General features: G+C 43.1%; 4 protein-coding genes across 12 annotated transcripts in view; 2 read left to right on the top strand and 2 right to left on the bottom strand.

Moving 5' to 3' along the window:
• Positions 1-26556, top strand: part of MPHOSPH10 (M-phase phosphoprotein 10) — a 1076704-nt gene that overhangs the window by 608927 nt on the left and 441221 nt on the right. The gene's annotated exons all lie outside the window — the stretch shown is intronic.
• LARP6 (La ribonucleoprotein 6, translational regulator) lies at positions 665-9324 on the top strand. 6 transcript variants are annotated; one of them, XM_046899316.1, is made up of 5 exons: positions 1626-2741; positions 3838-3937; positions 5016-5579; positions 5672-5864; positions 6962-9324. In XM_046899316.1, the coding sequence occupies exons 3-5, from the start codon at positions 5548-5550 to the stop codon at positions 8030-8032; spliced, it is 1296 nt and encodes a 431-aa protein (XP_046755272.1). In that variant the 5' UTR covers positions 1626-2741; positions 3838-3937; positions 5016-5547; the 3' UTR covers positions 8033-9324. The 6 variants fall into 6 exon arrangements, with proteins under 6 accessions (XP_015134456.2, XP_015134457.1, XP_046755272.1 ...); XM_046899315.1 differs by having other exon boundaries at positions 4657-5579; XM_015278971.4 differs by lacking the exon at positions 5016-5579 and having other exon boundaries at positions 1439-1660; positions 2616-3937.
• ADAL (adenosine deaminase like) lies at positions 11017-20813 on the bottom strand. 3 transcript variants are annotated; one of them, NM_001396374.1, is made up of 10 exons: positions 20749-20813; positions 18153-18283; positions 17691-17751; positions 16821-16908; positions 16206-16287; positions 15226-15352; positions 14448-14528; positions 13366-13504; positions 12841-12941; positions 11017-11983 (listed from the first exon to the last, which is right to left on the bottom strand). In NM_001396374.1, exons 1-10 carry the CDS (start codon positions 20794-20796, stop codon positions 11792-11794), a joined length of 1050 nt encoding a protein of 349 aa, NP_001383303.1. In that variant the 5' UTR covers positions 20797-20813; the 3' UTR covers positions 11017-11791. The 3 variants fall into 3 exon arrangements, with proteins under 3 accessions (NP_001383303.1, XP_046754970.1, NP_001025718.2); XM_046899014.1 differs by lacking the exon at positions 20749-20813 and adding an exon at positions 19384-19769; NM_001030547.2 differs by having other exon boundaries at positions 11017-12941.
• On the bottom strand, positions 20955-25774 carry TM2D3 (TM2 domain containing 3). Of its 2 annotated transcripts, none has more exons than NM_001293226.2 (6): positions 25653-25774; positions 25003-25101; positions 24168-24325; positions 23459-23633; positions 22804-22879; positions 20955-21793 (listed from the first exon to the last, which is right to left on the bottom strand). In NM_001293226.2, exons 1-6 carry the CDS (start codon positions 25738-25740, stop codon positions 21628-21630), a joined length of 762 nt encoding a protein of 253 aa, NP_001280155.1. In that variant the 5' UTR covers positions 25741-25774; the 3' UTR covers positions 20955-21627. The 2 variants fall into 2 exon arrangements, with proteins under 2 accessions (NP_001280155.1, NP_001280156.2); NM_001293227.2 differs by having other exon boundaries at positions 25003-25098.

The raw sequence follows: 26556 nt of genomic DNA, 5'->3' as shown, positions 1-26556 counted from the left end.
CTTCACCGCTCCCGCGCAGCGCCGCGCGCTCGAGGCGGTACCCGCTGCCACACAGCGCCCTCGGAGCGGAGCGTCACTGAATCGCTGCTGGCCATTGAGCGTTATGGGTCATCGCAGTATTGCTTTCTTAACACATTGTTAATCTCAGCGGTGGTCAAATCGGCTGTGTTCGCAGTGCCATCAGTCTTCATCTGCGCTAATTACAGAACCGCGGGGGCCGGCGGGGACCTGTGGGGACCCCCCGCTGCAGCACGAGCCCGCGGCGTCACACAGCGCGGCCCGGTGCTGAAGCACAGACCCTGCATCGGCCCCTGCAAAACCCGGCTGATTTGGAAGGGCTGAGGGAACCCTGAGGGCGGGAACCATCACATAGACCAGACGTCTCTGTCCAGCAAGTCTTGCTGGCCGTAGCACAAGCTGTTCTTTGCCCGCGTGTTCCTGCCCAGGTGTAGGGGCGTACAGAGCTGCTCCCCGGCCCAAACGCACGCCCTGCGTCTGTGTCCCTGCTGCCGCTGCCAGCATAGCGGCACGCTGCCCTGCCCGAGGCCTGGAACGAAGCGCCGCTCCGTTAGCACAGAGGCGGAGGTTTGGCCGGAGCTGTGTAGGCGTTCTGCACAAACAACGCAGCTCCCGCCTTAAGGCGCGCGAGGACTCGGCCAAACCCGCAGCAGCGGAGCGTTGTTCAGCGCGTCTCAGTGCCAGCACCTCTGACTCACGGGGGCTGTTTGTCACCGCCAGAGCCGGAGTCGTGCTTCTGCCCGCCCGGGCTCTCCAGAAGGACGTTCTGGAGCAGCAGAGCGGAGAACAGAGCTGGGAACAGAGCAGAGAACTGGGCAGGGAACGGGGCTGAGAACAGAGCTGAGCGCTGCGGGCACCTTGAGGGATCCCCCACGGATGGGGCTGAGCGCCGTGACGGCAGTGAAGGCGTTCTCTAACCGAAGCAGGAATGCTTACAGGGAGATCTGCGATTAGACTCTGATCATGAGAACACAGCTGTCACTTTAACGGCAGAGCCAGCCCACCGAAATGCAGCGTTACGGACTCCCTGAGTTAACTGAGTTAAGGCGGCTCAGTATCTTCATCGTTTCTTGTCGGCGATGTCTTTACTCCGTTTGAATTCCACGCGGAACAGCTTTACAAAAACAGAAGCCGTTCGGTCACACCCGCCTTCGCCTCGTCTCTCCCCGCCTCGTTCCCGGCCCCCACAGCCGCGTTCACCCCGCTGACCCCCGCCGAACTCCCGCCGCGCGGCGCTCCGGCCGCAACTCAGAGCGGGGCCGCACAGCCCGGGGCGCGCCCCGCCGGGCGGTGGCGATCCGCCCGCTGCCAGCGGGAGGAGGAGCGGCGGGCGGGCGGCGGCCCTACCCGGCGCCGGGGGCAGCGCGGCGGGGGGGGGGGGGGAGCGCCGCGAACCGGGCTCGGGGCCGCGGGGAGCGCTGCCGCGGGAGGAGCGGAGCGCCATGGCGCAGCGGCAGCCCGGGGGGCCCGGGGCGGAGGAGCCCGAGGCCGCCGGCCCGGAGCTTGCGGCCAGCGGCGGCCCGGTGCAGATCCGCGTGGCCGCGGAGGAGGAGGACGAGGAGGAAGAAGGCGCGCCGTGCCCGGCGGCGCGGGGCGGCGGCAGCTGCAGCGAGGAGGACTCGGGGCGGTGCGGGCGCTCCAGGTGAGCCGGGCCGGGCCGGGGCCGCCTCTCTCTGCGGGGCCGCGGCTGATGCAACGGCGGCGGTGCGGGGCGCGGCCCGGCCGCGGCGGCGCGGTGCGGAGCGGGACTGGATGCGACACCTCGCAGCTGCGGCCCGGCCGGTCGTTTCGCTGCCCCGTACCGAAGGGGCTGGAGCGGCTCGGCTTGGGGGTTGCGGTGGTTGTTCTCTTATTCTTGGCAGAGAACCATAAGATGTTCTGCAGTAGAATTAAGACGTGAACCAGCAGATTTTTCTGGGGCTTTGGACCTGAGTTGCGCAGAGATGAAATAACGACCACCTTATAACCTACTCTGTGCCTCACTGTTTGATAACACCAATAGTGCTCTCTGTGCTGAAGTGCTAAAATCAGTGCACCGTGTGAGCATCCTTCCTTAGCAAGGTCTTCGGAGTTAAGTACATCTTGAGTTTGAACGGTAGGAAATTCAGAGCTTGCCCTCAGGAAAGCAGCGTGCGTATAGATGCTCTTGGGTACAACACTGAGGCCAATTTGTATGAAGTCATTAATAGAAGGATTATTATTTTTTTTATTATTTTGACAAAACGAGGGGTAAGGCTGCTCCTGGATGAGAACCAGTTCCACAGGGGGTGGTAATGACTTCAAAGCCTTCTCAGTTACCTGGTTTTGAAGTGCACCCTCTGCTCTGCACTCACTAAGTGGTGCGAGTCCTGCTAGAAGTGGCACAGAGCACTGTGAGCAGAGCTGGCTATAGATCACGTACCATTAAAACAGGATGTAACTGCAAGGCAATACCAGCATTAAAATTAGAGCATCACTCTGAAATTTTAACACAAGCTTGTTGTGTATGTCTAAGAGCTTTTAGTCCCAGTGTACACTAGCAAAAGGTGCAGTGATTTTTTCAGGTTTGTAACATGTAGCAGCTAACTCTTAAATGCCACTTGTTTAATCCTTTACAGTAGGCACTGTGCTGATATGTTCAGTTCTGGTGGAGGTGGCCTTTTTGTAAATGGCCTCTCCCTGATCCAGGGAAAGCCAGAGGTATTGCCACGGACAGCACTATAAAGGCTCTGCACCAAACGTCGGTGAGTGGAATTCATACGTGCTTCTGCATATAACCTTAGCTAAGGATTAACTTTTGGGAATGAAGCGTTGGATAGGAAATTATACATCCAAGCACTTACAAAAATTGTCAGGGCTGGTCTAACACCTCTGGGAATGAACCACTTCAGCCTAGTTAAGCTACAAGACAACTTGGAGTTTTCTTTTTATTGCTTACAAAATGAAAACTATTCTTCATGGTCAAGACACTACAGTTCTAGGGGAGCCCTGTGAATATTCTGGGTGTTTGTTCCCCAGTCTCTTAGCTGCTTCTTAGCTGCTTAGGTACTTCAGGAAAACACACAGGCTTTATAAAGACGAGCTGCTCCTCTATGCATAACAAACAATAATTCTCGCCCAACTTAACTGTCTTTTGAATACAGCCAGACACAGGAATCTGACCTTCAAAGGTGAAAGATTTTTATGACGACATCAGTTCTGCAATCGAAATTGAGATTGAATGATTGCTGCAGCTATCAGTCCTGCTAGTTTACATCATAGCTACTGTTAACAGTTGGTTCTGCTAACACATTTCCACTGCCTTGAGCGAGCATGCTGTTGGAACCTCAGCTTCATGCTGTTTATTATATTGCCATGTAGTGCTTATTAATGCAATACCATTGTTCTCTAGATTCAGCAAAAGCGGGTCAAAATGATTCCATTTACATTAATATATTGTTCATGAGTTTTGATATTTTAAACCCCAAATCTACGCAGATACGTATCTACTTTTTTTCACAGTGTTGACTGACATTGATTCATAATCTAATCAACCTTCGGTTACATCCTCTGGAGGTGGTACCAGTTGGTCATTACTAGGGGTTAACGTACAGCTAACTATAAATTCCTGCATTTGTAGGAAGGGGAACTCCCCATACAATACTTAATGACAGCTGCTGTAAGAGCCCGAAACATTTTGTGAAAGCTGAACTGTTTGCCAAATACAGAAATGGTGTACAGTTCAAAGTGTGACCGATATTTAATGTTTTAAGGAGGTGAAATGAGATGTGTCACCCTGACTCTGTGTGTTAACACTAAGTAAGAACAGAATTGATGCAGTCCATTTTTTTTTTCTCCAAGCATGATGCTGTATTTTCTTTCCACCTGAAGCTTCAAAATACCTGCAAATGTCTGTATTAATAAAACCTGTAAAAGTTGTAAGCTCCGTCCTGAATTTAAGGTAAGCTTTACTTAGCAAAGTGTAGATATAGTAAAGTGCTGACATACTCACATGATTTCTTTTGCACACACTACTCACAATGGGTAGTGAATGAAAAATGAGAGGTTGTGGAGTGAGAGAATGAAAAACAATCACTTTACCTTGTTTTCCTTCCTTCTCAAATCAGCAGCGACTGGAGAGCACTGAAATTTTTTTTACTGTCTTAATAACAACTTCATCTGTTACCCTCCACTTCCAGCATCTTCCAATGACTGAAATTTGGGTTCTTTTGCTCTCACTCTTGTCACTCCATAAAGCCCAACCTCCTTAAGTGGCTACAGAGATTCTGACAAGGAGATTTTTAGGGCTGTGTGACAGACTGCCTGTGTATAGCTGTTGCCCAGGGAAAGAGCCATAAATAAATAGCTAGCTTCTAAAAGCCTGCAGTAACCAATCACATCTGGGAGTGCAGTGCGTTCCCTGTGCAGAACCTGCTGACCAGAGCGGTGTGGGCTCTGCTGCCAACCCAATGGTGTGGGCAGCCCAGCACCACGCAGCACATCAGCCTGCAGTAGGACCACATCAGCCTGCAGTCACTTTAAGAAAATTTTGAGAAAATGGCTCCTCCTTTTTATCACTGAGGTACATGGGAGACAGTGTGAACGATAGCAATTGCATGATTTTTAAGGACTGGGGAACGTAGTGGATTTTTTTATTATTATTATTTTTTTTTTTGGTAGGAACTTTTGTGATGGTCCCACAGCAGAACTAGACAGCTAATAGCATTGGAAAAAAACCCAAACAGCTCTAAGACTGCCATTATAATTCTTATAACAACATCTGTGGCTGCAGCGTGTGGGTGAGCTACTTGCCTCAGTGCTGGACGTCAGCTTAAAAGGTTGTTTGTATTCCAGCAACAAACACATGGCTGTAATGGGATGTGGCAACAAGCTGGTCTCAGTGCCATGGCTCCAAGATCTTTTTTCAGGACAGAATTCTCAGCAATGCTCTACTTTGCAGAGATACGTAGATAGCAGCATGGGAAGGGGAGACAGGAAATATGTGTGATCTCTTAAGCAACCTGCCTGTGCGTCTACAGCATACAGCTATTCCTGAGGGATACCACGTGAGCCACCACCACAGCACAGCCCTTAATCTGGCACCTACGGAGAGCTCCAGTCCCTCAGTAAACTGCCAGTGAAGTTACTCTGTCACTGGAATTGACCTGTAAAAAGTTCAGCAGTCCTGTCAGTCTGCATTACTCTCTGGATACTGGCTGCTGACACCAAATGCATTCATAAAGTGAAAATGCTTGAGAAAATATGATTCCATCAGTTTAGAATATGAATTCCCTATTATACTCATGAAGCACAGAAACGTTAACACCTTCATGCTGAAAAAACAAATGCTACCACAGCAGAGACTAAGCTCCCGTGCACTTGCATTTCTTGTTTTGGTGTAAGATTTGAGCTGGCAGTGTTTTCAAGACACCAGTAAACATGTGTCATTGTTCCACACTGAGATCAGCTTTTGGCATGAGCTCAGGAATTTGATTCCTTACGCTAACTGGAAAGCATCATCCGAGCTGGCCTCCTGCCTCAGATGGACAGGGCTCTACCTATTCAGTGCCTATGTATAAAAGAAGCTGGAATCAACATTATAGGTATTCATTTTCACTTTGTTTTTTGTTTTGTTCTTTTAACCTATTAATAGGAGATGGAGTCCTGTTAATCAAATTATCTGACTGTTTTTCAGTGGCGGGGAAAATGATGATGACTCCGACCAGAACTGGAAACCACCAGAAAATGACCTGATCCAGAAGTTGGTAGCACAGATTGAATATTATTTCTCAGATGAGAACCTTGAGAAAGATGCCTTCCTTCTAAAGCACGTGAGAAGAAATAAGATGGGCTACGTCAGTGTTAAACTCCTCACTTCTTTTAAGAAAGTAAGTTAAAAGTTTTTTTAAGTTTACTTAAAAATTACTTAAAAGTAATTCACTTAAAAATATATATAGGAGGGATGAAAAGAACTTCTACAGGCAGTTCTACAGTCTTCCTCTTTACCTGCCTCGCTGAGGCCTTAACTCAGTTTTGATGTGATAGTGAGGTTTGTTCTCATCCACAGCATTAACTTCTGAACTCTTTCATGACTGCCTGGGGAAATCATAGGCATTTACAGGACTACACTTTTAAATTCTCTTTCTGGGGGGAGTAGGGCATCGTGAGTGGCACAATGGATAAGATTCATTGCTGGATCAGCTAAATGAGTACCTCGGTTATCCTGGTGAAGTTACTTTATTGTCTCTGAGAAGGATCTTGGCAAAAGCACAGAGAGCCCAAAAACAAACAGAAGTATTAGAGGTTATCAAGCAATTAATGTAACTTTAACTTGAGGTGGTTTTTATTCATAGTTCTTTGGTTGTTTTTATTTCACATTAGGAACTCCCATGTAGGTGCATGTAACAGTTTTTAAATTACATTTTAAATACTGTGTCAGGGTTGTAAATCTTTGCAGAGCTATTTATTACAGAATTTAAGACAATCTATGCTTCTTCAGACCAATTCAAGCAGATTTCAGTGGTAACAGTTAAACTCTCAAAAACTCTTTGGAAATGCAGAACTTTCCTGAGTTGTGGGTTTTGGTTTTTTTTTTTTTTTTTTTTTGGTTGGTTTTTTGAGGGATGTAAATAAGTTCCATAAAAGTAGTGCACAAACAAAACCAAGCATGCATTTTGGCCATGTTTAGATCTAGATGTGGAATCACTTCAGCAGGCTCTAAACTGAAGTAATGATTTCCAATCATGCTTAGTATCGGTTCCTATTTTAATAGGACATGAGCTTTCTAGAAGCTTGCTGATGCCCACTGCCGTGGGAAATCTACTTTTTTTTTTCCTTTTCTTTTTTTTTTTGGCTTTAAGTCTGCTATGTGCAACTTAAATCTAGACCCTAAATCTAGACTGGACCTGCATCTGCCTTGGATACTCAGTGAGTTGTTTGTGTGGGTTTGATCAGATGTGCTGTTTAACCTGTGTCTGTCTTCAAGGTGAAACACCTTACCCGTGACTGGAGAACCACGACCCATGCACTGAAGTACTCAGACATGCTTGAGCTCAATGATGATAACAGAAAGGTTAGAAGAAAAACACCAGTTCCAGTGTTTCCAAGTGAAAACCTCCCTACCAGGATGTTACTCGTGTATGATATCCACATGATTTCTGAACTGCAGGGCCTTAACAAACAAGAAAATGGATGTATACAAGAAAAAGTAATGGAGTATCTCCTCAAAGCTTTTGTAACTTTTGGTGTAATTTCATCAGTTCGTATTCTCAAGCCTGGTAGGGATCTGCCACCTGATATCAGGAGGTTCAGCAGTCGGTATACGCAAATGGGAACACAAGAATGTGCAATTATAGAATTTGAAGAAGTAGATGCTGCTGTACAGGCTCATGAATTCATGTGTGCTGAAAAGAAAGAGACTGGCATGAAAGTTGTCCTAATTGGCATGAAACCTCCAAAGAAAAAAGTTCCTAAAGACAAGAACCACGATGAAGATAGCAGCAAGAGTCTTAAGAAGATTAGGTCCCTTAATAAGAGAGTTGAGGAACTTCAGTTTACTGGTGATGAATCATCAGCAAATAGCTCTTCTGAGCCAGAGAGTAATCCTACATCACCACTGTCAGGACGCAGAAGTACTGCGACAAGTACTACAAGTAAGTTGAGTCCTGTCATTCACCCAAACAACCATCTGAGTCCTAATGTATCACCCAGATCAAGTCCTTGGAACAGTCCATCCTCTCTAAGAAAAGTGACCAAAAAGTCTCCACTGGCTGAAGACAGCAAACTTAACCTGAGCACTAGTCCTGAAATTCCAAGAAAATGTACAGATTATTCTTCAGATAGCAGTATTACACCTTCTGGTAGTCCTTGGGTACAGAGAAGAAAAGCTCAGACTATAACACAAGAGAAGAGTCCGGTCAGTAGCCCCATGTTAGCTCGGAAAATACAAAATGCAGATGGTCTACCTGTAGGGGTGCTGCGACTGCCTAGAGGTCCTGATGGCACTAAAGGATTCCACAGTGGCTGTGAAAGAAGGAAAGCTATGAAGAATGATTAAATCCTTCTTTAACAATAATTTCACAAGTCAGTCAAGTTCTTTTGTTCAAGCCTGGTGAAAGACTGTCACTTAAGTGACTGAGTTGAGTCAGTATTTAATTTTTAAACATTTTATATTCATATGGAGACTTCATCATTTGTATATTTGTATTTTCACTTCATAGAATCACTGAATAGTTAAGATTGGAAGGCACTGCTGGAGATTATCCAGCGCACCTCTCCTGTTCAAGCAGTCAGCTTCATCAGGTCACTGAGCACCACAGTTGGGTTCTGAGCATCTGCAAGCTCTCTGGGTAACACATTCCAGCATTCAAACACCCCCCCACACACAAAAAAATGTTTCCTTATGTTCAGATAGAATTTCCTGTATTCAGTTTGTGCCTCCCCCCTCCCCCCCCTTTTTTTTTTTAAACTGGGGAGAGCCTGGCTACATCTTCATTCCCTCCCTAAATTCATTGTTCAGATCTCCCTGAGCCTTTTCCGGTCTAAACAGCTTCATCTTTCTCATCCTCTCATATGAGAGATACTTTCACCATTTATGCGCTTACCTACTGCAGTACCCTTATCTGCATTTTTTCTGTGTTCATTTGAAATGCCTGAATACTGAAGCAGGCATCTTAAGATCATTAACACAATTACATTATTTGCAAACCTGAAGAGCAAGTGTGTCAATGTTTACTGTTCAGCGGTTGTATTACAATAAGCTTGGTATGAATTCCTCTTAAATCCTAACTAACAAAGTTTTGAAGACTTTCTGGGTTTGTCTCTGAGAAATGTGCTACAGTGAGCAGTTGCTCTCTGCTTGCACGTATCTCCCAAGTCACTTGTTTAATAGGACCAAAGTGCTTGTTTTCCTGTGATGTGAAGACTGAGCATTGAAGACTGTTTTATAAGTTTTATCTCATGTAATCAGATGGAAATAAACTAAATATTAACTCAGTCTAAACCTATTTCTTTCACTTCAAAAATAAGAAATTCTAGAAATATTTACTCAGAATTTACAGTGCATTCAGTAAATTGCCCCCTCCCCCCTACTTATTATTTCAGTGGTAATACTTCACACTGTAAATAATTGCAGCAACACACTGCCAGAAACTGATTTACAGAAACACATCAGTTCTGTGTATCATTGTTCAGGCACCCAAATGTATTATACTAATGTTTTCCTTTGACTCCACACAAATGGAATCCCCCAAGTTGACTCCTGACTTTGATTACTGGCAGAAGCATTGTAAAATACATATTATATGTTATAAGTATATATATATATAAAATAAAACAATATGGGTTTTTTTTGCTTTTGTTTTCCTTTTGTTTGTTAAACCAACAGCCTATCTGCAAGACAAGTGAGTACACAGTCTTCAGATGACTGATTCCCTAATTCTATGTTATGTACAACTGCACCATTTCCCTATGTAGCCAGAACAGCCCTGTTTCATTAATAACCTGTTACTATGAACCTATGCAGCACCCTCGTGTCATCACGTGCCAACCTGTTTTTATCAGGACTACAACTGATATAAGGCAATGTTTTGGAGACACCCAGAAATCAGTTAAGTGGAAATCCTGGGAAGCGTACATCGTATTTCATAAAGTTGGAATTCTGAAAGGCACTGTATGTTTGCATGAGAAAAAAAGCTGGATCCAGTAATGTTTACCAGGGCTGTTCTCTCTGAATGAGGACACAGATGTGTGACGTTTAACATCTGAACGTTAAAACTCAGACAAATCTGTGTAACACTTAACGGTTCGAAACTAGAGTTACAAATCCTATTTTGTGTTTGAAGTTCTACACTTGACAGAAACAATGAACAAGGATGACAGCTGTAAAGTGAACTTCTGGTTGGCAGTTTTTCTTTGCAAATAAACCAAATACCATCATAGACAAGTTATTAGGACATAACCTCAAAAATACTAGAAAACTTACAATAGAGTGTTATCTCACATAAGCATAGGCCCATTTATCCTGGGATTAAGATATATCTAACTGTAACATGCCAGAGAGCTGGGTAGCCTGTCTTTAAACAGGTTTTCCTTTAAAAAAAACCAACAAAAAAAACAAACAAAAATAAACAAGGAAGAAACCCCCAAACATTTGTACCATAGGAGCTATTTCCTTAGAAATAGGAAGATTTCCCACATCATTCCTTAGAAAGAACCAAGTCAGACAAACAGTAGGCACCACAAGGTAATGCAACCAGCAAATCTATTTAGACAGTAACTTCAGTAACTTAAGATATTGCTTCTGAATAAGTAAGCACGTGGTTTTGAGAATTCTGGTGAAGGCTTCCTCTGAGTTCAGATAAAATACAAAGCCATAGTTCTACTTCACTTACATTTTTCCCCATCTCTAGAAGGAATATTTTTGTACTTGGAAAACATTCTGTGCAAACCTCAGGTAACCACACTGACTCCTGAACAACTCTGATGCTCTCCCCTTACCCAACTCTCTCGTGGTGGGATTCCTTTGTGTGTGTGTGTGTGTGTGTGTGTGTGTGTGTGTGTGTGTGTGTGTGTGGCATTTCTAATTGCCACTTCAGAGTAAGAGCCCCTCCTGTATCTCCTGTCAGCATTGTACCTGGTGATCATTTTATCGTTTACACCAAATTTATATAAAAAAAGACCAAAACAGAAGTCACATACAGCTTTCACGTTGTATCTGTACTCAGGATTCCTTGCAGAGCCCAGAGTGATTCCTCATGGAATTAATCAATACAAAAATCCTTTAGGTAGAGAATACCTGCTCTTGGGATACTTCCAAAACTCCCCAGAGACATGCAATATAGTATATAACATAGCTGTTCACGCACATTTTGATGTCAGTGTCCCAATACACGTACAGATGTACGTAGGTTCATTCACTGCCTGAATGAACGAGCACCCTCTGCTGTCACAACAAACACGGTGCTGCTGGGAACACAGACCCTGCAACACATTCTTGCCCCGTAAATCTCAACCGCACACACACATGCACACGTGATGGAGTTGTTTTGAAAACATGCACACTCAAAGTATTTTTATTGCTTTTCACAATAAACAAATAGAAATTATAAAGAGCACTTCAAGGATTAGACCATTTCCTCCCAGTAGGTCACCATTTGCTAAGGCTTTCAAGATCCTAATCTTTTCCTAAATACTGTCAGTATTGAGTGTACCCATAGGCACTCCCAACACACTGGAGAACCCACAGCAGGATTCAGTCGTACAGGTATGCTAACAAAAGCAGATTCAAGTCCCCTGAGATAAGTATTTCCTTCTCCCTGAGGTTGTCTTCACATTCAATCAAGTGCTTAAAACTTCTGTTTGGAAACAATACTAAGAAACAAATCCACAACCCACATCCACATGGCTTGGCATAACGCTGCCAACAGACAGCGTGTGAACCCTAACAACTGCACCTTTATTCTCAGACTCCAATGTTTCTAGTAAGATAATGTATTCCATTCAAGTATTTTATTTGATTTTTAATGTCCTGTCAAGTAGAGAGACACTGCATGACGATATATTTGGAAATTTAATCACTGATTTAGGGCTATTCCCAACTATGGGAAAGGTCATTCACTTCTGCCCTTGCTACCAAAGGATGCATGTCTGTCTTCTTTTTACAATGGCATGGTTTGTGGACCAGATTTATAAGCCTAATGTCTGGAAAAGGCTAAAGCCAGGGATTTTTGTCTTAAAGCAAACAAACAAAAACCAACTTTTTTTTAAAACAACTAATTAAGCTAATGCACCTAAGCTGTTTAGAGCAGCTGTTTGATTAAACAAACAGAGTTGGCTTCAGTTCACACCACTGTTCCCTTAGCTTTGATTTTACTACATTTGAAGCAAAGATATAGTTGATTGATTCATAGGAAAGATCCCACATCTGCGATCGAGTCAGATTAAAGGTTTTTGCAACCAGTTCATATTCTTGAGACAGATCTGTTGCAAATACGCCTTTATCATCAGTCTGGAGTTAAATCAGAAGAAAAATAAAGTTTGAATTAGTTAAATTAGTCAAAGGGTTTTGACTACACGTTACAAAATAGTTTTACTTCAATGTGTTTCACATTTTACTCTAGTTCTTCCATCTATTAAATATCATTTCATCCTTACTTTGCCCTATCTTCACTTACAATTAATAAATCACTCAAACACACAAGAAAACTTCTTAAACATAAATTATAACATATAACATAAATTACCCAGAAAATATTATTTCCTATAAACATAGCTGGAAAGATGGCCTGTTAAGCACATCAAATATACATGGATTTACATAGTTTGCATGCATCACCTCCTTATTTCTCTTTGCCTCAGATTTGGGAACTAGATCAAATTCTGTATTCCTACATCTTCAGGGAAGAAACTGTTTGACTCTCTGCATTTTGACAGGGTCAGCTCAAATAATTTCTTCAGACTGAAGTACTGAAGAATTGAATACTGAAGAATTCAAGAGAATCTGAGAAGCCTTATTCAACACAGTAAATGCTGATGTAAGCACAAGCTTAAAAATATAGTGATTCAACCCTTGCTTAGGTGAAATCTGTCAGTATCTAAATATTTAAGAATGTCACCACATACTTTGCTGATTATATTTATCTACATAGAGAAAATGTCCTGCTTTACAATGAAAAGAAGATTAATATTAAGCATTCCCATTTCTACTACAAGCATTTCTCTGATGGAATATTATGATTTGCTATAAGCAGACGATAGGCTGCAATGACAGAAACTGTTAGTAACTCAGCTCTCATTCATAAAAAGAGACATACTCCAATATTACTCTACTTTTGCCCTATCTAAAAACCTGGTTTAAAAACTTACACAAAGCACTGCAGGGTGTCCAATGTTGTACCAGTATCCAAAATGGTGTTTGTCACAGGAAGGCACTGTCTGAGTTTTGATGTTTGAAGTCATGCAAAGTTCTAAGGAACAAAAAAAAGAATAATCAAGGATATATACTAAACTAAAAGATGCTTTCTACACATAACGGGCTTGCTTCCATTCCAAATGAAAATGGAAATCAATTGTCATTTTCTTACTTTTTAATGCTTCAAATATTTTGTAAGATCTTCTGATGAGCCCACAGTAGCCTTTTTTTTCTTAACTACTGGCTGCGTGTAAAACATAGGGAGCTTGCAAACCACACACACAAACACCACACAGCCTTTCACAGTAACTAAGGGTTATGATTTAATTTTGTTTTCATCTGAGACATCAACTGTTGTCCGCTGCCACAAATATGTAAAAAATACAAGTGCCACCAAAGACAAATCAGAGTTATTGAATCAGCAGTGAGCATGACATTCTTAAGTTCAGAGATTACCAAGTGATTTCTTGTTTCCTTACCAATAGGTATATGATTCTGTCTAACAAGTGGCACTAATTCTTCTGAGCCAGTTGTTGCAGAGTTGAGAAATGTTCCATGTCCAATCCTGTCAGGAGGCAGGCCCAGGAGAATTTTGGTCTCCTCCTCTTGATTTGGAATCTAGGGAGGATATATTTTACATTCCATTAAAGCAGCATAAAATAACATAAAAAATGGTTGCAACTGAGTTCAAGTTCTATTTTCATAGCATATCTAATCAAAACAGAGCGTAAATGAGGCTAAATATCTGCACTGCTAACCTCTGAAGAAAGAAATAAGGTATGAAAGTGACTGTCAACTTTGAATTATTAAACAAAGAAGCTGTAATCTTAAAAGGATATGTAACAGATAACCACTATTTGAAATTCTCAAGTACTTTCAGTCAGCTCTGTATTCTTCAGTTTCAAAACTGTCCTGTCAAGGTGTCCCTCAACCTCTGTTACACACAGTTGTAAAAAACACTGTGAGAGCCCTAAACAAAACAAAAACCTCCAACTAGATCACACAGTAACATATTTTCAGATAAGTATGTGGGAATATGTTGCAAAAACCTCCTTAATAAAACAGAGAAGTATGAACAGGTGTATGACAACATCTATCACATTTAACTTCCTAAAGAAATAAAAGTATTTTCAGCATTCATCAGACCCATCAGAACAGACATCAGCCACCACTTCAACAGATCATAAGAGGTCCAACTCATTCTGCTGAAATAAGCAGAGCCAAAACAAAATTGAAATTTCACTCAGGAAAACGTGCAACTTTTACTATACACGACTTCTGACACTATATCAGGAAAAGAACAGTGCATCTCCTGGAATATTTCTAATTTTCAAATTCATGCCTGCCCTCCCTCTTGCTGCCTTCGCTCGGTGTAACACAGTAAGAAACCATTCCACAGTTCTTACTCAGAACTGACCGATGAAGATTTATCTTTGTTTTCTTTGGTCAAAGCGCCCCAAACCATTACTGCTTTCTCATGAGAAGTTCAAAGCCCACAGAAGTTACTGCCAGCTTCTTCAAGGTTTTTACAAAATGGGACTAAAATAATGAAAACTTTTACCTCTGAAAGATGCAAAGCCAGCTTCAGACCTGCTTTTTTCGCTTCTGAGAGGGGTTCCAAAAAATCTTGACCATGCCCTGCCTTGAAGATAGAAAACCATCATCATTCTACATCTAATTTTACTGGACTTCTCTAATTACATGATTAAGAAGTCTAGCAATATCAAAATACTTAGCTCCACTACTGTTACACTGGCTTAGTTTTCTTTTGCCATTACTCCACTTTATATTACAGCACAGCAGATAATGCTCTGCTATACAGGTGCAATTTTGACAAATAAGCTATAACTCAGTAGTTCAGGTGATGCCCAACACTGACCACTCACACATCTTGATTTTGATACCCTTCCCATAACCATCACCTAGAGCTATTTCATTTCAATTCAACAGCCATCCTCACATACTCTTGCTTTCTTAATACTGAAAGACCATTTGGTGCAACTAATCAAAGTTTACACTTGTGCAGACTTGCTATAGTATTTAATTCACCTCAACCCAGCCGATCTACCAGACAATTTAATAAGAGACACTTTCCAGATAAATCCTGCTTTCCAGTGACTCTTTTTTCAGCATTATAATCTTCTGATTCTTTGTTAAGAGTGTCTTTCCCTTACAGCAACAGGGATTAACACGGTACCAAAACTATGAGTAATTAATTCAAACAAACAACAAACATAAGGCAAAATCTTAAAAGAACAAAGTATTTTTGGAACTGCCTTTTGCTACATAGCATTAAATACTCATCCTTAAGGACAGATCAAAACAAAACAAAAACTTACAGTTGGATCACCACTGAGGTCAAGTCCTACTACAACCCCATCAGTGGAAAGAAGGAATTCTTCAGCAAGTTTAACAGTCTGCTTAGCAACTGCTGGGCCACCTCTTCTATTTATTGCTATTAATAATCTTGGAGAGAAATGTACAAGTTCAGTAAAACACAAGCCATAGTACCAGGAGACCAACAAATCTCATGCCAACACAAACGGCACTTCACCTCCCTCATGGGTGGCGACAGAGAGCATTTGCACAGCAAACTGTTGAAAGAAGGAAGGTACTAAAGCACAGAGGGACATCAACTGGATAAATACAATAGCTGTGAAATGCGGTAGCCATGGAGAGAGGGAGGGCAGGGAACAACACACTGCTCTTCTGCTGCCTGCAGTACCAGGAGGGCAACCTCTTGGAGAGGCACATATGAAAAATAAGAAACCTTCGGATTTCACAAACAAATCTAACAGGTTGCTATTGAGACTCTTTTAAACAGGCATGTAAATTAATTGCCCATAAGCAACAACTGACACCTAAAACTGTTCTGATCCTTTTAACTACCTCTCCTTTACTGCAGGCTGCTTGTAGAGCTAATCCAGCAAAAACATTTGCAAAGAATGTAGGCTCTGAAAAAGTCTCTAATGCATTTCCTTCAAAACACTGCCTTTCCTGAAGATACTGCAGAGAATGAACAGCCTTCAAGTACAAAAGTTGCATCCAGTTTCATTCTCTATCAGTAAAAATGAAGATGAAAAATTAAATTTGCATATCAATTTTCTTTCTATCCCATTACAAAGGTGACTTTCTGTAAAAAAAGATTTTATTAGTCAAACTGTATGCTAACTAAAAAATATACAGAAATATACAGATATATTTTATCTGGTTTAGACAACTTTCTTTTCTATACTGTTTTGTAAACCTCTCTGCAAACCACGACCAAGCATCACACTAAACAAAACCTTGAACAGAGGCACTCCATGGGCTCATTTACCTTACATCTATATCCAAGCCTTCTTCTTTACACTGCTTTATACCCTCAAGTACAGTTTCAACATACATCCTTTTGGTCATACCTACAAACACACGTACACATTTGGAATCAACATATTTGAATTAATTTTATTACACTGCAGACCCAGCTCTCTTGCCTCATTGCTTATTTTGCACCTTTGATTTTTATCCATCGTTTCCTAATTTATGTAGTACTAATTAGCCTCCTGGTAAGCATCTAAGAGAAATAAAACAACATTACGAATCAGATCGTAGCAATAGCAATTTTCTTATGCACTTCTATTGAATAACATTAAAAAAAAAGATGGAGTAATAAAAATAAAATATATCAGCTACTGGAAATGTTAGCACACTCAAATGTCCTATAAAGTCAGCAACTCAAATTCTTGGATAATGGAATTATAACCAATGCATCTTTTTTTCCCTCAAAAATCTAACAGTAAAATGACATTTTTACATCACCACATTTTACTTTTATATCTAAAGCATACTTCAGTTGATCCAACTGAATTTAACTTGCCTTGTTATTAACACAGTCTTAACTAAATTTTAAAGCACGTCAGACTTAAGGATTACCAACTAGGACAGACTATACCTGTGGACTCTTCTTCTCGAGGAGTGCTCCTTAATTCCAGATATTTGACACCATCATCAGCAAATTCTTTAATAACATCCTTAGTTATCTAGTTAAGAAACATTATACAAAGTCAAGTCAAACAAGTCAACATCACTCAAGTAATAGTTATAATGGTTTACGCTCCTTTTTACAACGTAATTACATCCAATTATCTTTTGGGATGGAACACTTAAAAGTCTTCAGGACAGATGTGTTTCCAGCTCTCTGACCCTGGAAATACTCCCTGTGGAAGTACCTTCATTTCCCATGCAGACACTAGAGAGGGTTATGACAAACAATCATTTCCAGCTCTGAATGAGAGCACTCCTCACCTGGTGCACTTACAAACCCTTTCACAGCTCCTGTATCTTTCTGTAACTTAATAGGCCACCTAAAAATCCTTTTAGATGAGGAAAGAAGATACTACATCACTTCATTCTCCCTATAGTGATCACACAACCACTCTTCTTGTTAACTTTATAATCTGAGGTAAGCAAAGACAGTTCTCATTCTGTAGCTTTAGTATATAAACGAGACAAAGAAGAAACAAGAGAGTATAATAAATCAAAGCTTTGCTACTGAAGAAGAGGCATCACATTTTTAAGACACTACCAGCCCAAGTATCTGAGCAGTAATACGAACCACCATATTGAAAGCTCATTGCTTTTAAAATATATTAAATGGAAAAATTATTAAAATCCTGTATTTCTAAATTAATGTGTTTTACACTAGTACGTTTGTCCTCCAGTTGAAGGGACCTTCATCGATACCATTAAGATTCAGAATTCAACCAACCAACCTTGACTTCACACATGACTTGCTTGTTTGAAACTGTTTTAACCAACTTACCAGTAAAATATCTTCAGTCCTTGTTGTAATCTGATAGATTATCTGAAACATCTGAAAGCACCTAAAATAAAAGGCCAGAAAATAAACACTGAACAGTAATTTGAGCATTCATATAAAAATCTATACTGTGAAAACTTGTACCCTGTTGATTAACTAGCTTGTAGCTTAAAATGCACATTGAGTTTTGTTTATAGGGCAACCAAGACCACCTTAAGGGCCACTTCTGATTTCAGAAGCTAATGCATTTGCAATAGAAATTATCAACGTCAATGTGAGATTTCCCTTTTCTTTCAAAATATTTAAGAAATGTCTTTAAGGGTACAACCAGAATACAAAATTTAACCATTTTTACTAAACTGAAATTTACATCTATTTCAGCAGTCTGTATACAAGGTCATAATTAAGTTTGCAACTTAATTAGAAGGTACATGGTAAATGTTGATCTCACATATGTTTACTCACTCATCTAAGGTTCTTTTCTTTCCTTTGTCAATCACAGTCATTCCATTCTGGATCTGAAGGTATGGTTTCTGGGCCATAAGTTTCTTCATAGTAGAAGAACTGATACAGCCATTCAAATGAGCATGAAGTTCCTAGGAGGGGGGAAATACATTGTGGATGCTTAAGTGAGAAGGACAGCTTCTACACTTATTTTTGTATTACCATTCACGTATCCTGCATTACTGTTTCACTTCAAGTCTGAAAATAACAATTATCTCTGTGTTAGGCCAACAATTGCTTCCTCACATTAGCGTGCACCAGCACAGCTGAGCCTGTCCTCTTTGCCTCTCACTGGGTGGGCTGTGGTTAGCACAGATCCCAGATGCCCAGCTAGGTGCAGGAACAGTGCCACTGCAGGGGAGAAGGACGTGAACAGCTCGTGGAATTAAGAAAAAACATATTTTCCCCTCATACACTGTAAATTAAATGCATGCATATCTACTCAAACTTATTTATTAATTGAATAGTCAGAAATCTTAGCTCACACCAGAAATCCAACAAAGTGCTGTCTCTATCCGTTAACAGCACACCAGGACTAACTGCCTTCCATTGCTGGTGACTGATTTCTGCCTGACTTTCTCATGGCAACCTGAGTTAGGGGCGCAAACCCATGCCCCTCAGCTCTGTTCCTCACTCCATCTTATGGTCTCTTGGCTGCTGAGGTATGAAACAGTTCCCTAGAGCCCTCCAAACTCAACAAAACATATGTGCAAAGCACAAGCTTTGCTACACAGAACCCCCTGGCATTCCACTCTTCTCAGAGATGGATTTGGTGAAGTATTTCTTAAAGCTGTTGATTGGAAAATATTGAAATTAGAACTTCTTCAAAATTTGATTTTAATTTTGTAACCCATCACATTTCAGATTCCCAAAGCACTACGTTCCCGGGCAGAGGAAAAGGGGTCTTATCACTTCAAACAATGCACAACTCCAGCAGAACAGCAGGAGCTGCAGCTGCTCCCCACTTTGGGACATCGAGCCAGGTACATGTTTCATCCTGGTCTTCCAAGCAAAACACAGAGTTCAAATGGACATTAAACTTAAATCTGGGAAGATGTATGTTATTGAAAAAGTGCATCAGAACACAGAGTGTGCAGCTTGGTTTTGCTGTGTAAACTCTGTGGTGAGTACGTGCTGCTGGCTGTTTTGGAAGCCCAGAACTGTAAGACCGATAAGATGCAGCAGCACGCACCCAGAGATAGCACAGATGCACTAAAACACACCCTTCGGAACACGGAGCACATGTTATCAGGGCAGACTTCTTTGGGAAGCTTCTAGGTAAACAGGACAAAATAAAGAAAATAAAGGTCAAGCTCAACTGTTTTAAATGGAAGAACAGATTACAAAAGCTGCAAATAAAGCATAAGGCCAACACGCACAGCACCTTCCAGAGCATAGAACAGGACCATAGAATCACAGAATCATTAATGTTGGAAAGACCACTAAGATCATCTAGCCCAAGCACAAATCCATGCTCGTGACTGCTCTACACCACATCCCCCAGTGCCACATCTACCTTTGTCTTCAACATCCCTAGGGATGATGACTCCACCACCTAATTGGGCAGCCTGTGCCAATGCCTCACCACCCTTTCTGAGAAGAAATGTTTCCTAATATCTAATCTGAACTTCACCTGGTGCAACTTAAGGCCATCACCTCTCATCCCATCACTGTTACCTGGGAGAAGAGGCTGATCCCCACCTCACCTCAACCTCCTCCAGACTGAACAATCCCAGTTCCCTCAGCTGCTCCCCATAACACTTGTGCTCCAGAGCCTTCACAGCCTCGTTGCTCTTCCCTGGACACACAAAGATTCAATGTCCCTCATGCAGTGAGGGGCCCAACACTGAACACAGTATTCAAGATGCAGCCTCACCAGAGCTGCATACAGAGGGACGATCACCTCCAGCTCCTGCTGGCTGCACTGTCTCTGATAGAAGCCAGGATGCCATTGGCCTTCTTGGCCACCTGGGCACACCGCTGGCTCATGCTCAGCCAACTGTCAACTGACACCTCCAGTCCCTTTTCTGCCACACAGCTTCCCAGCCACTGCCCCAGCCTGCAGCAATGCACAGGGTTGCTGTGACTGAAGTGCAGGACCTGCACTTGGTCTTGGTGAACATCATCCCGTTGGCCTCAGACCAGCGATCCAGCTTACCCAGATCCCTCTGTAGGGCCTTGCTACCCTCAGGCTACCACCTCCCAACGTGGTGTCATCTGCAAACTTACTGAGGGTGCACATTCAATCCCTTCATTCCGACCATCAATTAAGATATAAAACAGGGCCATCCCCAACCCTGAGCCCTGAGGAATACCGCTGGTGGTCCCCAGCTGGACCTAACTCCATTCACCACGACATTCTGGACCCGGCCCTCAGCCAGTTCTTTATGCACGACAAGTACAGGACCAACAGAGGAGCCCAGGGGCCGTACGTGGGACAAACCCCCCCCCCCCACGCAGGGCCCGTCCGCCCCGTGCCAGCCCCCGGTCCGCCGCCCGAGGGAAGGCAGAGCTCCGGCCCCTCCCGAGGCCACGCAGCCGCCGCCCCGGAGCTCACCACTTTGGGCAGCTCCCGGTAGAAGCGCCGCTCCCGCTCCGCCGCCATGACGGCGCCTATGAGGCGGAGAGCGGCCCGAGGCGGAGCCATAGCGGCGCACCGCCCTGCAGGGCGGCTCCGGACAGCCGGGCTCAGCCCCCGCCGCGCCCCACAGGGACCTCCCAGAGCGGCGAGCTCACAGAAAGCACAACAAACGCGAAACTCAATGACCGCTCGAAGTTCAAGTTTATTCGAGTGAAACGCCCGTCTGCCCGCCGCCCCTCGCCCTCCAGCGGCTGGCTGACGGGAGGAGCAGCCGGGCTGCGGGCACACCGCGCTACACAGCCCGCCCCGCAGCGCACCGCCACACCTCTGGCTTGGAGATGGCCGTGCAGGATGGCTAGCACAGGAGTGGATATTTCACTCACACGCAGATCAAACCCAACCGAAACAAAGCCATCCTGGAACTCAGAAGTCCTGCAGTTATTTTGTATTTAGCTTTGAGCATTTGTGCAATCTGATTGTAACCCCATTTCTAAGTCAACAAGTCACTACGCAAACGCTAGAGATGAATGCAATGAAGATCAAACATGGTGACCTCAGGCAAATAAATTAACCTCCCCCAAGTATGCAATGGAAAAAAAGAACATTACTGACATGTTTTGGTAATCAACCTTCCTCAGAAAAACAGCACGTCCATAAGTGAAGGGAAATTAATTTCGACTTAGCGATCCACCCTTTTATTTGACCTTATTTAAAGGCAAACTAAGTACAGATACTGTACGTTAAACTGTATCCACACAGAAAGAACAACTGTTCTTTATTCTATCTTAAGGGCTCAGAGTCCTACATAGGGAGCCCTTTCCAAGCAATCACTCCTCTCTGAAGCTACAGCTACATTTAAATATAAAGAGAACCATCTGCAGGTCCCACATAGCCCACACCAATCAGCAGCACATCAATCAGTGTCCATATTCCAAGTCCACCAAAGCTGAAGAGTTTCCCCAGACCTTCCCGCCACTGGCCCAAATAGAAACGATCTGCTCCAAATCCACCCAGGGTGATGCTGTGAGAATAAAAACAAGTCATTACTTTCACGTTATTGTGCAGTTATATTTATAGCACCCAGAGACTCGACGGTTTTTTGTTCATGGCAAGCAATAAAAACAAAACTTCTCTACTTTTCTAACGTTGTAGAAGCTTGAAAAATAGGCCATGGAAACAGAACCAAACAGCACACTCAGCCCTACACAAGAGCCAATTTCTTCAGCTGGCGGCAGGAACAACAACTGCTGTGAAAGCAACTGTGTTACATCACGCCCTTAATCACAGTCTTATGTATTTGTTTTGGGGAATATAGGTTCTTACTACATAATGCATCATTTTGGAAGCTCCAAAATTTAATGAAAAATGTCCAAAAAACCCACCAAAAGAACTCTCTGTACTTTCAAACCACCGCTGCAGTTCTCTAATGGCTTAATGTGTCAAAAAATACCTAAATTTATTTTAAAGTTTATTTCAAAATTGTTACACTGCTTCCTAAAACATGAGAATCTTCCCTTTTAAAGCATTTCCTGCTATAACACTTGGAAAAGAAGCCTTAAAAATGTAAATCATCTACACACAGACCAGTGACACCATCACATTGAGAAATAGCTGCATTCAAGAGGTAATTTGGATGATTTTCAGCCTTAACTGCTTTAAGCATATTATAAAGAGGGAGCAAGCAATCTTACGTCCACAGAATTATTTCAGCATCCATACCTCATCTGTCACCACACAGAGTAAAGAAAACATGTCCCCTCTACTCAGAGAATCGCTCCTGAGGCTTCAGAATCATTGGCACTTACTCTGAAGAAAGCACATCCAATGCAGAAGTAGGGTAATCGTTTTCTATCAAGCTCTACTGAAGACAGCTAATACGAAATCTTCAGGCATTGAATGCCTCCAAGTTCTAAGTTCTAAACCATTATAAAACATCCACTGTGCTGAATAACGTGGAACAAAGACTTTATACATGATAGGTTTATAATAATGAATATTCTAGCTTAAGTTTTGCTAATAGTTCTCCTTTACCTTAGTGCCAGGGCAGTAGACCACTTATAACCTCCAGTCCAGTTGCAATACAGCATCTTCGGAAAGACTCTGTTACCTAAATGTTAGAAAACGTTTGAAGCTTAATGCAACTGACAATAAAATCACATAATGAGTAAGAAAATGACATATGAAGCCAAACTCACTCTATTCCTCTACAGGGCACTAAAAGGGTTGGCACTGATTGAAACAAGAATTTTTGAGAAAATCTTAGATTTTACAGTCCTCAGTAGACCACATCAAACTTCATCTCACATCAGAAAACATGAATGCTAATTGAACAAATAATCAGGGAAAACTAAACTGGTTGGGCGACACCAACGTGATCTTTCCTGTTATCCTCCTGAGACATTTGAAAGTGATTCTATTAATGTTGTGCAAAGAAGTCATAGAAGTTGACAAAAAGAAAATAGGTCAATTTTCGCTCACATGAAAGGTATACAACAGTCCTGAAAAAGTGTTTGCAGTTAGCCATCACTTCTATAAATAAAAATTAAAACACAACTGTAAAAACAATCCAACAGATTGACCAAGGTGCAGATTGTTCCTGTAATCAATACAAACAACCATTGTGCTGTCTCAACATTAAAATGTTACTTAGAAAGAAGCCTTTAGAATCCATGGCACAGCACATTACCCAGACAGTGAACATGATCCCGCACTGTACAAGTGGCATTGTATCGCTGTCGTGGACAAGAAACCGTCATGCAGTTTGTAGAATTGGTGCACACGTAGTCACTTGTTGGAAGCTGCCAGCAAAACTGGCACGTCATGTTAATTGTAAAGTTCTCCTGCTCGTGGTTATTCTGATCCTACAGAAAAACAGCATTATCACTTCATTAGCAATGAAGAAAATGTCAGCCTTCAGTATCAAACTACATCTCATAGATAGAAATGTTGGGCAAAGTGACAGTTGCTCTTTGGCACCTCCGTATCCAGTAGAAACATCAATGTGATAAAACTGACAAAGGTATTAAAACTACTGCTTCCTCTAATCCTAATGAGGCTGCTGCCAAATCGACTGCTCTCACTCATTCGGTTTCAACCTCTGACAGACATCAGCCTTCCCGTTCTCAGACTGGTTCAGTTTTCATTGGTCAGCATGCTGATTAAACACAATTGATCAGTGGCCAAATGACAACAACACCCAATGCAAGAAAAGCAACCAAAGAGCAGGTCTGACCCTCCACCAACAGCACACAGTTCAATCACAAAACTGCTAACCTGCCTATGGTAACCTAACAAACTGCCTACGTAAGAAATTTGTAGAAATATACAGATATTTTACGACAAGATGTCACAGTTTAATTACTTAAAATTAGTTTTAAAAATAATAGGTTACTTACAACACAATGAACATGTGGTTTGACTCTGCAATCAAAAGTGGCTGGCTTCCCATATATGCAGGAATAATTTGTGTTACATATCATGCAGTCTGGTGGCAACCTACTGCAAAGCCCATTGCTTGGACATTTAGTCACATAAGCTGGAATTTCTGTACTTTCTGAAAAAAAGAAATATGTAGATAAAATTACAAAAAAATCAAATTAAAGGTATATAGTCTGAAGTGTGTACATTCAATTGCATACACGTGCAATGATACTGTATAAAGGACTTTCCCTATTTTGCAATGAACAGAATCTATGCTAGCCATACAACACAGCAGAGCAACTTGCAAGGATCTTGAGAAGTTCTGCACAGGACAGCACAGCCCAGCACAACACTCAGCACAGACTCGTTCAGGACAAAGCAGCCAGCTCAGCCATGTGCTGTTCATCTGCGTTCAGAATCACCTCAATTTACTCCCTGGATGAAACGCTTCTCTCTGCGTACCCTCAGGGTACACAAAAGCTGTATTTTACATTGGACTGAGAGCAGTAACAACTTCTTGCAGAACACTGAAGACTCTCAAGAATTTCCACCATCCATCACAGGTATAAAACACACTAACTACAATGCCAATTTAAGGTTTTATATGAACGAGTTTTCTAACTGCATGATGCAAATAATTTCTTACAGTTATTGAAGAGCAATTCTTGATATGCTACTCTACAATCTCTTTATCACCCTGAAAGAACACAGAGGTTTCCAAAATAGAACTGAAGAACTTTACTGGTAACCCCAGTGCTGGGGAGGGAAGGCCCACAGGGCTAAACCACAGGGAAGGGCAGGACACCGCACCTGCTGCCCTGAAGTAGGGAGCGTTTGTGCTCGTTGAAGTCAGGCTTTTTGCAAACGTAGACTGTGGCTGTGAATGCTTCGTGGTCATCAAAGATCCTGCTGTAAGGGGAAAAAAAAGGAGAAAGTGGTATTTTGAGAATAAAAATACACAAATCAGGCTTCCCATTTTATAAATAGCAGGATGTAAACATTAAACATCAAAGACGAGCACTAGAATTGATGTACACCTTTCAAACAAGAAACCACGCTTATATTTCAGCTCAGCCTTATTTTTCACTCTTGAGAACGAAGCAGCGGCGCTCTGAGAGCTCATTTCCCGCTGCGATTGCTACGAGCGGAGCGGCCCCACCACGCACCGCAGCCGCTCCCTCACGCGGAGCTGCGGCACACGGACGCCCACACGCAGCACCGCGGGGCCGCGCCCGGGAAACCGGCCCGCCCGGCGGGCGTCAGCGGGCACGACTTCACCTCTGGCAGCCCGGGCCGCGCGTCTGAGGTCAGCCCCGCCAGCAGCCGCGGCCCCGCCCGACCACCCGGATCGCAGCAGCCACCGCGCTGAGGCTCCGCCGGGCCTGCCCTGCCCTGCCGCCCCCGCCGCCCTCCCAGCCCGCCGCAGCCCGGCCTCGCTGCGCCCGGGACACCGCGCTCACCGCGGCCAGAGAGGACGTAGAGCTGCGACACGAAGAGCGCGACGCCGCAGAGCCGCCGCAGCGCACGCAGCACCGCCGGCGCCGCCATCTTGTCTGCCGCCGCCTCACGGTCGCCGCTGCCCGGAGAGGGGCGGAGCGCGCCCGCCTGAGGGCGGTGCTCGGGGCCGAACCCTGCAGAGAAGCCGTGCTTCCCTCCCTCCTTCCTCAGCGCCGCCGTCCTTCACGTGCTTCTCCCTGCATAAAGTTGGTGCATATGCTGCAGGTCCTCTGAAAACTGCAACGGCTGCAGCACGGATCCACGCGTCAAAAGCCCGGTATCGGAAAAACCGGGAAATTCATCTTAAACTACTGTCCCAGGTCATGGAAGGCAAACGTAGCCCACACAAAACAAACCTTTACAGACAAAAATATATTGTTAAAAATAGAAGCAAGTCACCCCACTCATGACATGAATTCTGCAAAGCTGAGCAGGAAGCTTTCCCTGCCACCCTTCCTTCAGTTTGCTTTTCTGTTTTCTGTCGGTGGTAATCGGTAAAAACCGGTTCACAAGCACAAAGCACAGGGCAGGAACACAAGCGGCAGGCAGGGGGAAGCACTGGCATCGCGCTTGTGGTAACGCCTGTGTCAAACAGCACTTTCTGCTTCATCTCAGCGGATGTGCATCACCCTAACTACATGAACTCGTGGCTCACATCTCAACCTCTTGGTACCGACAGAGCACGTAACAGTGAAAAATACTGATGGTTAAAAATCACATCTCAAAAACATTAATTAAATGCCCTGCAGCATTGGCTTTAAAAATCATTTATAAGCATAAACAATCAAGTCAGATAAGTAGAACCAATTTGTATCCAACACACTTAAAACAAAAAAGGAAGACTACATCACCCATAGTTCTAGCACT

Source organism: Gallus gallus, chromosome 10 (genome assembly GCF_016699485.2).
Source record: "Gallus gallus isolate bGalGal1 chromosome 10, bGalGal1.mat.broiler.GRCg7b, whole genome shotgun sequence".
Taxonomy (NCBI): domain Eukaryota; kingdom Metazoa; phylum Chordata; class Aves; order Galliformes; family Phasianidae; genus Gallus; species Gallus gallus.
The sequence above is the reverse complement of the archived record's forward strand: the minus strand, read 5'-3'. Positions and strand labels throughout refer to the sequence as shown.